The 11,877-nt window shown below is 31.2% G+C and overlaps 1 protein-coding gene across 2 annotated transcripts; it reads right to left on the bottom strand.

Annotated features, from left to right (window-relative positions):
- Nucleotides 1-29: 29 nt before the first annotated feature.
- On the bottom strand, nt 30-11,213 carry LOC140043926 (RUS family member 1-like). Of its 2 annotated transcripts, none has more exons than XM_072088414.1 (13): nt 11,090-11,213; nt 9,321-9,398; nt 8,884-8,998; nt 8,425-8,470; nt 8,131-8,163; nt 7,700-7,805; nt 7,022-7,194; nt 6,746-6,936; nt 6,238-6,295; nt 5,797-5,870; nt 5,255-5,367; nt 2,264-2,327; nt 30-1,909 (listed from the first exon to the last, which is right to left on the bottom strand). In XM_072088414.1, exons 3-13 carry the CDS (start codon nt 8,954-8,956, stop codon nt 1,719-1,721), a joined length of 1,122 nt encoding a protein of 373 aa, XP_071944515.1. In that variant the 5' UTR covers nt 8,957-8,998; nt 9,321-9,398; nt 11,090-11,213; the 3' UTR covers nt 30-1,718. The 2 variants fall into 2 exon arrangements, with proteins under 2 accessions (XP_071944515.1, XP_071944514.1); XM_072088413.1 differs by having other exon boundaries at nt 9,311-9,398; nt 11,090-11,111.
- Between the last annotated feature and the right edge of the window lie 664 nt (nt 11,214-11,877).

The following is an 11,877-nucleotide window of genomic DNA, read 5'->3' on the forward strand; positions in this document are numbered from 1 at the left end:
TTTCTCACATAAACTTTGATAGTGTAAACAGAGCTTTAATTGTGAGACAATGTTTCTATAGTTATTTTATTCTCTCTGTAGAGACTGGCTTGTCATGAGAAGTAGCTGAACACCTATCAATGCTATGGCCACCTCACAATAAATATTTATCCAAATAAATAAAATATCTAAATTTAGAAAAATAAAATATTAAATCCAGCAGTAGACTAAAGGCTCGTCCAATCTCATCACTATGGCAACCGCAAACAGTACACAACTTTTTCGCTCATAAATTCTTCATCGTTAATGATTTTCCTCCTTTGAGATTCAAAAGTGATCTATCAAGATTTTTTGAGACAAGTGAACACCTGCCGACGCCTAAACCCATTGCTTGCAGGTAAGACGGTAGCCAGTCGTCACAAAGCCTATACTAATCAACACTGTTATAATATACAAGTCATCTGTACTTAATATGGTTGGCTTTAAAGATTTCAAATCGACAGGTTGTTGTTATGCAAGTAAATGACTTGCTTTGGGGTCAACGAAATTTCGACTAATTTACACAATTGAATATTCATGACATTTATGATAATTACATATCATTATTTGTTGTTATTTATTTTATTTAAATTATTGCCACTTTTCATCTATTTTAATTTATGTACAGTGCATTGAGAGCATGCTTATGTGCTATATAAGAATGAACTATTATTACTTCAGTGGCTAGCTGGGGTCAACAAAAGTTTGACTAATTTACATAATTGAATATTCATGAAATGTATGAAAATTACATATGGATATAATTTTTTTTAATGAAATTAAAGGTGACTAATTTACATAATTAAATATTCATGAAATTTATGATAATTATAAATGGATATCATTTGTTGTTATTCTAGTAAGTTACTTCATTGGCTACCCTGTGGGGACTAGGTTAATAAAATTTGATTAATTTACATAATTGAATATTCATGAAATATTTGTGTTTGTCAGGCTGTTCCAATAACTATTGTTTATTGACACTCATATTCATTGGAAAAAGTACATTTTATTAGAAAAAAATGATATTTAATAAGCAATATTTAGTTACTTTAATAATATAAAGAGCAGATATAGACAGAGCCAGCGATAAAATATTGATATGTTTATCTTAGATGATTAATCTTTACAATACTCAATAAAATTGTTAGTGATTAAAATTTAAAATTATATAATGTAAAAATATTGTTTAGCATCCAATAGGAGATAATTCTATATTTATAATTTTTCTCACTTTCTCCTTCTTTCTGGTACTAAACTTTAAGATATGAAAAGCTTTTGTGAATAATCTACTATATAAGGCATCAAAGGTAAAAATATGAAAGGCAAATATTGCCATAAATTCAATATAAAGTACATATTTAACTTGTTAGTATTTTGATGGGAGACCATCTTGGAATACAGTGGCCGTATTCACCAATCACACTTTAGGTTAGATATTTCCCTTAAATATTAGGTATTTCACTTAACTCAATAAATATTAAGTACTTCACTTAACTTAATAAATATTTAAGTATTTCACTTAACTTGTATTCTTATTTTCTTAATTTTAAGTATTAGTGTGAATGGTGAATACGGCCACTGGATTCTGTGTTGTTTTACACATTCATATGAACATCGGTCCCCGCATAGGGATCTTGTTTGTCATAGGGTACACAATAGCATTAGTTTAATATCAATTCATTTTTACCATGGATAAGTTAATAAATCTTCTTATCTTGGACCCCTTGTAGATTCCAGCGCGCCCTCCATTCATCGGGACATAATTGCGTCGGCTCCGACTTCCAACCGGCCATCTCTAAATCTTTAAGAAAACGTGGAAATAGATGATCGGCAACTCTGGCAGAGAGTCGTATAACTTCCCACGTCTCTGATTTTGTCATACTCTTTCCTGAAATAAATTATTAAAATATTATTATTATTATTATTTATGATGATGATGATGATAAAGATGATGATAATAATGATGAAGATGATAATAATGATGATGACAATGATAAAGATGATGATGATTATGATTTATGATCATGGTGATAATGATGATTATTATGATGATTATCATTTACGATTATGATAATGATGTCTGATGATAATGATGATGATAAGATTATGATGACAATGATGATGATGATGACAATGATGATGACAATGACAATGACAAAGATGATGATAATGATGATGATAATAATGATGATGATGTTGCTGATGATGATGTCAAGATAATGACGATGACAATTATTTTTACCTTTTCTTATGTATTCAATTAGCTCTCCTTGCGATTGGTCCTTGAGTAATACTGTTGGTGTTCCCTGAAAATAAATGTTATCAATTAGAAAAAAACAAAACAATTATATATGCTAAAATTTATTTTAGGTATTCCAAAACCCGGTCTTTGATTATAAATTACGAAAATCAACCGAAAGTGTGTAAGATTGTGTACGAATCTTACTAGATCTACGTTGTGATAGCTTTTGCAAATACAACAAAGCAAACAGTAGGTTAGTAATAGAGTCATAATAAAGATTTATTACATGATACGTGAGCATGTTTGTTACTCTCTATTGCCTTCGCAGTCTATATGGCGCGTAATATACGTTTGACCTAGTTCTATATAATAAATCTACAAATGTTAGCCCACATTAATGTAATTGGTTTCAATTTATTTCCAGTTTGAGGAGGACGCACAAATAAATAATTCTTCTGGATGATAATAAAAGAAGGGTGACTAATTTACATAATTGAATATTCATGAAATTTATGATAATTATAAATGGATATCATTTGTTGTTGTTATTCATTGGCTACCCTGTGGGGACTAGGTTAATAAAATTTGATTAATTTACATATTTGAATATTCATGAAATATTTGTGTTTGTCAGGCTGTTCCAATAACTATTGTTATTATTATAACTAGCATGTTTGTTACTCTCTATTGCCTTCGCAGTCTATATGGCGCGTAATATACGTTTGACCTAGTTCTATATAATAAATCTACAAATGTTAGCCCACATTAATGTAATTGGTTTCAATTTATTTCCAGTTTGAGGAGGACGCACAAATAAATAATTCTTCTGAATGATAATAAAAGAAAAATATCGACAAACATTAGAAACATGGTGATTGGGTGGATCAATAACGCTCACAAATATTAAACCAGCAGATGTTTTTCTGGTAGTTATATCGGGTTAGCGAGGATGCAGTTGTGTTAGATGAAAATTGATTTTCTTTTCCTTTAAAGGAGTGTTGTAAGTAATACAAAAAGATAATAAATGTTAACGTAGCGCATTTAGAAATAATATATTATCGGTGTGGATTATAAGTAAATACTAACATTAAATACAGTAAAAATAATATATATATATTTTTTTACCTATAGCAGCAATTTTATTAATTTTTTAAAGTAATTTTAACCAATTTTATACATTACGTATACATCATTATTGCTACAAAGTTGTTATATTACCATAGCAACACATCATTATTAAATGGCCTATGCTCTATATTTAGACACAATATTTTAAATACTGTACAAAAATGATTATTGCTACAAAGTTGTTATATTACCATAGCAACACATCATTATTAAATGGCCTATGCTCTATATTTAGACACAAAATTTTAAATACTGTACAAAAATGATTATTGCTACAAACTTGTTATATTACCATAGCAACACATCATTATTAAATGGCCTATTAATAATAACAAACATCTGAATGTGTGTAAAACTAACACAACTGAAAACCTGAAATAAATGCCAGAATTTGTGTATTATTCTGTCTTACAAAAGCAGTTTATATCTTGACATTTGACAATTATCACTGAATTCTTTATAATTTTGCAAAGCTGTTGCTCTAAGCGGTAAAAAAATGCTAATGTGTTAGAAAAAAATGATATTTAATCATCTTATCATGGTCAATCAGTCTGTTGAAATGTCAAAATAACGAGCATCCTATTAAAGGCTATTTTTAGATCTGTGTTTTGTTCAACAAATTGATTAGTACAACTGCTAGATATGCTGCTTATTGCTTAATAAATAATATTTTTAATGTTATGTGTACTTTATGATGAGACCAGGGTACCAAGGATCAACCCTGTCAAATCTCCCCTCACCCCATCTTAATTTCTATAAAAAAAAAAGATGCTGTGGTTTTTTAATCAGAAATGATCAGTATTGTCCCCCTGAAAAATAATTCTTTTTTTTTAAATATTTCTTTTGGTTGAATATGCCATTTTACCTAATAGTCAACCAATGTGTTTTTGGTTGAATTTAAACATTTATTTTGTCATTTTATATACAAACATTATTTTTATCCTTTTTTTTTCTACGAAAGTGATTAATTTTATTAAAACTACACAAATCTATTGAAAGTCTGATTTTATTAATCTTATTTTTCATGTTTTTGGGGAACAATACATCTTTAATAATCAAATGGAATTAAAATACTACGTGACCACATAGTTAGATTTTGTCGTCATACATTGCTGCTTAAGAATGACTTAACCTTGGTTTATAAAACGATTCAGAAAATGTTATAATTATAATGAACTTGAGTTATCTATTACGAGATTTGTTCATACGTTGATGTCGTCATTAAATAACGATCAATCAAGTTCATCCAAAACGTATGTGCTAATCGTATCTTATTTCATAAACAAAACACTAAGTTAAATTGTATTGATTTAATCACATCACTTTTTAAAGGTTATTGAGATGAAATAATTTGGTATTATAGTCATGATTTATTCATATGCATTTATAATTCATCATAAATATATTTTACATATAGAGTATACAGGTGTTTAAATTAGCAATTTGCTGAGCCCTGACAATTAACTGAGCCCATGACAATTAACTGAGGCTCTGATAATTAATTGAAATCCTGGCAATTAGCTGAGCTTATGGTAATTAAATGAGCCCCAGTAATTAAAATGAATCACTAGGCATTAAATAAGCCCCTGGAAATTAAAGGAGCCTCTGGCAATTAAATATGTGGTATTACGAAATATTTAAATATAGAGTATATTATGTTTAATTGCCAGTCAAACTGGCAATTAAATATGCCACTAGCAATTTGCTGAGCCCCTGGCAATTTGCCGAAACCCCAGTAATTAATTGAGTCCCTGGTAATTAAACTGAGTCCCTGGGAATTAACTGAGCCCCTGGACATTTTCTGAGCCCCTGGACATTTTCTGAGCCCCTGGCAATTTACTGAACCCCTGGTAATTAACTCACCCCTTGCAGAAACTTGACTTGCTGATATGCACACTGTATAACCTCTGCCTGAAAACATGCCTTTATGATTTGTTTGACTGTAATGTCCTCATGCAGAACAATATTCAATATACCTTAAAAACAAATATATCATATAACAAATTATTATAAAGATTGCACTACACAGATTTGGGTTAAAGAAGAGGTTACGCCAGTGAGAGAAATTTGTTTTTTTCTTTTTCGCATTCGCATCATTAAAATCAAAATCACAGTTAAGTATTAAATTGGATTGAATTTTACAATATATATATAAACATATGAGAAAAAAACAATAAGGTGGGTCTTGAATCTTAAAACCGTAGATGTTGTTTAGTAAAAATAATTGTTGTTTAGTAAATTTAAAACTTTACAAAACATTTATGTAACCATGTAATCAACACATTATAATTTGTACATCAAAATGTGTTCATTAATATTTATATAAATTTATAAGCATAAAGGAAATTTATTCGCCCGGGTAATAATATCTTGAATGGAATCTTAAATAAAGAGTTTGAGCATACCTTTTTTAATATCTAAACCAAACAAGAAGATTTCATTTCCGTTACATTTTAAACAATCTTGTAAATCATCAAAGCTGTAAAAAATAAGTAAAGAAAATAAAATAATTATTATCCTTCTTAAGCTCTGTCTACACTGTACTATCACACACAAAAACAAAATGTGATGTGCCCATATATGGACATGATGATGTCATATCACTACCATAGTTAAGCATATCACTACCATATTTGGGCACTTTTTTGTCAAACTAGTTTGGTAGTGTAGACAGAGCTTTATTGTTTTCAAATTGTAAAGGATAAAAATAATTCAAGAGCGTAAGGGGAGCCATTTTTTATTAGATGAATCAATGATTTATTACCAAATCATCATTAATTGTGCAATCATAATATCAAATATTGGTATATTCTTATCATTATCAATTATCATCATAATACACTAACCTGCTGATAAAGGTTGCTAAGGATGAACCAAGATTCACTTTTAGTGGTTTTTCTTGCTCTATTTAAAAAGTAAAATAATCAAAATTGTATAGAATACTTGCTAATGACATCAAACCTATTTAGTTGCTGTTAGTTGCTAATGTGATATAGTGAGTGAGTGGTTGAGCAGTTAACAGGGTGGAACCGTAATTACGTGGCCATACCATTGGCAAGGGTTCGAGGCTCACTAACGCCATGGTTCTGGAGGTAGAACAAGTCTTCTCGGATAACGTAGGTCCAGTGTACACATGTAGCTCATGTGCACTTTAAAGAACTTAGTACATCTTTTGAGAAGAGTAGGGGGTTACCCCGGTGTAATAGTAAATCACAGCCACTGATCATAGCTGGGCCCTCTGGGAGACCAGTCTTTGACTGAAGAGGTTCACCCAGTTTAAATAAAATAGTTCAATTCAATATAACCAACATAGAATCTCTAGTTCACCAAAACTAATCAAAGTGTCATACTCACTCCACAACACTGGTTCCATTGCATTTGTTTTGGCTGGGCTTAACATATGAAGATCAGGACTTTGTAGAAACACTTGCACCAATAGGTGAAGTCTTGTTTGATTCAGCGTCTCCATGACAACACAGGTGACAGCTCGATAATTTGCATATAGGTGGAGAAAAGTGAACATAAAAAACAAACTCCATGTCAGCCTGAAAAAAACAGTTTAGTGTAATTTTACAACAAATTCCTTTCCTGGTAAAATATTGTGAATTACCCATTAATTAATTAACTTACATGTAATTGCCTGATGCTAGTGGAGTAATGATCAAACCAATTAACAATGCTGCTAAGTTGACAAGAGTTTCTTGGCTTCCATCTTTAGCCGACACATCGGCCATGTTGTTTCTTCTTGCTTGGTGCATGGTGAGAGCAGCTCTTGTGGCGCCACCTGCTACTCCTACAATGGACTGTATAAAGTACAATTGATTTATATACAATTAATTTAATAAATACTCTGTGTATAAAAAACAACATCGAGAGACGGACGATAGAAAAAGAGAAAATAGAGTTGGGATGGAAATCATGGAACCAAGCCAAACCTGTGGCCAGGGACCGGGGGCATTGTCAGCCTTGCAGCCTTGGGACAAAGGGCCTGAAGAGGATAGGTAAGGTATAATAAATGTTTGTATGGAAATTCTCCAAACCATTGCCGAGAGCCTGGGAAAGTTGGTATTGAGAAGTGGCTATCAGTATCAGCACCTATTGGATAGTGTTTAGGGAAACTACTATGGGACAAAGGACCTGAAGAGGATAGTTAAGGTAAAGTATAATAAATGTTTGGATGGAAATTCTCAAAACCATTGTTGAGAGCCTTGGTGAGTTGGTATTGGGAAGTGACTATCAACACGGTCTTAGCTAGTGTTTTGGGTAACTACACTAATAATTGAAAATTAATACGACATGATGACTTACCCTAAACACGCTCGAAACACAAGCTATTATTACAAAGACTGATGGGAAGAGTGGTGAAACTAATTCTATACAAATGGCAAGATCGTTTAAAATGTCCGCAAACAACCTGAAAAAATAATACAGAAAAAAAGTTTGTTATTAATCAATTGTTAAATAATAAAAATTGTCCTTAATTTCTTCACCATAAAGCAGAGTTTCTAACTGATGACAGGCATAGTTTTGGTCATTCCATTTTCATGACGTACCATGTACCTAAGCAGATGCCAAGTCAAGAAGTCATTCTACGCATGCTCAGAAACAGCAGAAAAGAAGCATGAACTGAATGACATTGACTTAGACTCAACAGCTCCATAGACGCATGGCACCTTAAAAAGGTCTCTATAATATCTGGTCTCTTCGTCCATCCCCCACCCAAAAATCAACCAACCTACCTCCATCTCTTTGCATCACAGTCTAATGAAGTTCTAAAAAAAATGAAGGAATATTAGATTAAACCAACTAAAGGTCTGCCTACACTATCAAACTGGTTTCATAAAAAAAGTGTGATTTGCTCAAATATGGTAGTGATACTGTATGTCCAAATATGGTAGTGATATGACATCATCATGTCCATATATAGGTACATAAAAGTTTGATAGTGTAGATAAGGCTTAACTTTACTTAAATTCTTACAATATACTATGTAAATACATTAATTATTTTAGTACAAACATTTAAAACCTCACCCTTGGTACCAAGCAAATAAGATTCTTCCAATCATTCCAGAACCATCTAAAAAGAAGAAAAATCAAATATGGTTTTGAAAAAAATTATGAAGAAAATCTATTTTTATATCAACTCTTAAGCTTGATAGCAATGCAAGGATGTAATTGTAAGCCGCAACGCAAGCAAATTGAAAAATCAAAAGTGGTGGATTATTTCAACTGTTCCTTGTGATTGGTCAATTTGCTTGGGTTGTGGCTTACATCCTTGTGGGAACTGAGTTTAACCAATAGTAATTACTTTCTTGATGTTGATAACTTTAGGATAGAATTGTTTTGATATTTGTTTTTCCGTTATGTTTTATCTTTGTATGAGACAAGCACCATTATTTCCACTTGTTTCGTGGACGAAATAAAGTTATCTTATCTTATCTTCTTGATACTTTTGTATATTTTCCTTTTTTTAAATATCTTTTTATTTACCTTTCAAAATCCAGGTGATCGTGGCAGCAGCAGCTGTGGCACTTTCATCACCTACCCCAACACCTTTTAACATGGCTTGAGTGGCAAGAGTGCCTGTTATACTACTGCAAAATGCCTGTAAGTGAACACAAAGTATAGCAATTGTATGTAAATTGTATGCAAATTGTATGCAAAAACATTCCTGATAGCAGCAATCATTTGTTAACATGTTGATATAAAGTTTGCATAATTGAATAAAAGTGTAAAGCTCTGTGTCTACACTATCAAACTTTATGTGACAAAAAAAATGTGATGTGCTCATATATGGGCATGATGATGATGTCACTACCATATTTGGGCACATCACACTTTTTTTGTCAAACTAGTTTGATAGTATAGACAGTGCTTTACAATTTTGTTAACATTTGTTAGCATAAATTGCATGTACATTTTGTTACCTGTATTGTATCCCATACTTGATACTGTAAGTAATCGCTACTGACACTGTCAGGATATCCTTGAGGAAGAAACACAGCCTGTAAGAATATCAAATGAATACCTTTGGTAAAATGTTTGTGTGGACTGCTTTGCAAATATAACAGAGGATGTATCTATGTCAAAAAGGTTGATACTGATAGTGTACACATTCAGAGCTTCAGTAATTAACAATTTCTTCAGTAATTTATTGACATAAATTTCAACACAAAGAGTAATTTAAAATTTGTGATTTAAAAAAAAAATTGATATATTGTTATATCTGTCTTTTATACAGATATGAAAACCTTCACTAAAAAGTTGATAAACAAACAATAAAAATACGCAATTATGAGAAAATATTTAAAACGGGTTCAAAATTTATCAAAAATAATATCAGTGTTATGCGCGATTTGAACGATTTGCGCAATTTGAAATTGCACAAAAATTCCTTGCGCAATTTGAAATTGCGCAAAGAATTCTTGCGCAATTTGAAATTGCCCAAGGATTTTCTTGCGCAATATTAAATTGCGCAATCAACTTGCGCAATATCAAATTGCGCAAGAAAATCCTTGCGCAATTTCAAATTGCGCTGCACAATTTGTAAAATTGTCAAATTGCGCAGCAGAATGCTACCAGAATGCGTGCTAACGTCATGAACGATCGGTTAACAATGATAATTTATTAGAAACTATAATAACTCATGAAATGAAACATATGCGAAGATAACATGTGTATAATACACAACATCAATGGCATACACAATTAAATAATATTATCACTCATTGCAACTTAAAATAAATCAAAATAAATGTAAAAATAACAAAAATTAATGTAGTAATACCGCCACCAACGTTTAGACTTGCTACCAAAACATAGCCATCAGTAGGCAGTAGGCTATAGTAGTATTAGCCGCCCGCCGTGACGTGCCCGCCGGGAACACCACCTTTGTGGTCCTTTGTCGGGTCTTCGACGGTATGCTAACAATAACAATATTTTCACTACTAAAATAAGGAAATGCGATATTATCTTTAATTTTGAATCATTCTTAGAAATTACTATGAAAATATGGGTGTGCATGATTTCACAATCTGTCGAAAAACTTTGCGCAATTTGGAAATTACTTGCGCAATTTAATACGTTGCTTGCGCAATTTGAAACAGATGTTTCAATTCAAATTGCGCAAGGAATTCTTTGCGCAATTTTAAATTGCGCAAATCGTTCAAATCGCGCATAACATCAGCATGCAATATGAATGTATTTAAAAAAAATATTATTATTAAAAATAATTTTTAACATTTATGATAAATTAAAAGATATTAAAATATTATATATTGTACAAATATTTATAATTAAATCATACAGTTGCATTCTGCTGCATTGGGAACAAAAATAACCATTTTTTGTATAAAATTTGCACTAGAAATTTGTTGCGCAATTTTTGCCAAAAAAAAAAATGCACAAAAAAGTGTTCAAATCGTGAATTAAACACGTCATACATTTTTTTTAAATAGTGGAAAGGTGAAAGACAAACATTTTATCAGCTAGCCTGGGATTTCCCTGATCCATGCCTCTCTCTTCCTATATATCCATGGTATATATTTAGCTTTCGTGCCCGGGGATTGCGGTTTATTGATTTGTCTGAGCATGGAGGTATCCATGGTCTGAGTGAGATAAATAGGAGGCTAGAAAAAGGAGAGGTACAAGGTGGCAATTTTTTTCATATTTCATGCAAAATTTTCAACAAAATTACCCTAAAAATTTGTCTGATTGAACTTGTCCTTGAAAAGTTGTTTTTACTTAGCTTTCCATCTCCATAAGAATAAATATTTGGCTCTGATTGTGAACCATACCGTTCTTCACATAACACGGTTGACACCATGTTGCATTGTTATTGCGTTGAACTTCCGTCGACTGCTTTTCTTTATCAACAATATTTTTTCTTTCAAGAGGGCGCTAGCCACTTTTTAAAAGACATCACAAGTAAGATCAGTGAGCTGTAAGCCTTCGGCTATTTTTAATTAATTTTGCGACAAAATAAAATCTATTAACGAAATAAAATTAGAGGATTCACAAATAAGTTATAAATACTCTTATAAATATGTCACACACTAATTCCTCATTCCTAAAAAGATGAACAAATAAAGTTTGAAATATAATTAATTAATGTGCATTGGCCCTATATGCCTAGGGTCTACATAAGATCATTATTTTATTTATTTCCTTTATTGCATCAAGTAAACAGTGATGACGTTGACATAAATATTTTAAAAAAATTATCAAAGAGTATAATAATGTATAACACAAACCAAACAAGTTACTAAAATATATCATAGTCCACAAATTAGTTATTAATGGCCATCATAGTACATCCAGTAACACAAACCAAAAGGGGTTCACAATTTGCTTATCATAACTCATCATCATCATGTATCATGTATAAAGATATTAAAATGATAAAAGTAATAATTGAAAAGATTGTTAAATATTAAACATTTTACTTATGTGCAGATCAGTACTAAAAAATTTGAAATGTTAATC

Source organism: Antedon mediterranea, chromosome 3, assembly GCF_964355755.1.
Source record: "Antedon mediterranea chromosome 3, ecAntMedi1.1, whole genome shotgun sequence".
Taxonomy (NCBI): Eukaryota; Metazoa; Echinodermata; class Crinoidea; order Comatulida; family Antedonidae; genus Antedon; species Antedon mediterranea.

Bases quoted from the DNA above. Each gene is read 5' to 3' on its own strand.
- LOC140043926 (XM_072088414.1), bottom strand. From the start codon at position 8,956: ATGTTAAAAGGTGTTGGGGTAGGTGATGAAAGTGCCACAGCTGCTGCT. The intron at 7,806-8,130 runs GTAGGTTGGTTG...TTATTTTTTCAG, and splicing joins TGTGATGCAAAGAGATGGAG to GTTGTTTGCGGACATTTTAA. The intron at 6,937-7,021 runs GTAAGTTAATTA...TGTTTTTTTCAG, and splicing joins CTAGCATCAGGCAATTACAT to GCTGACATGGAGTTTGTTTT.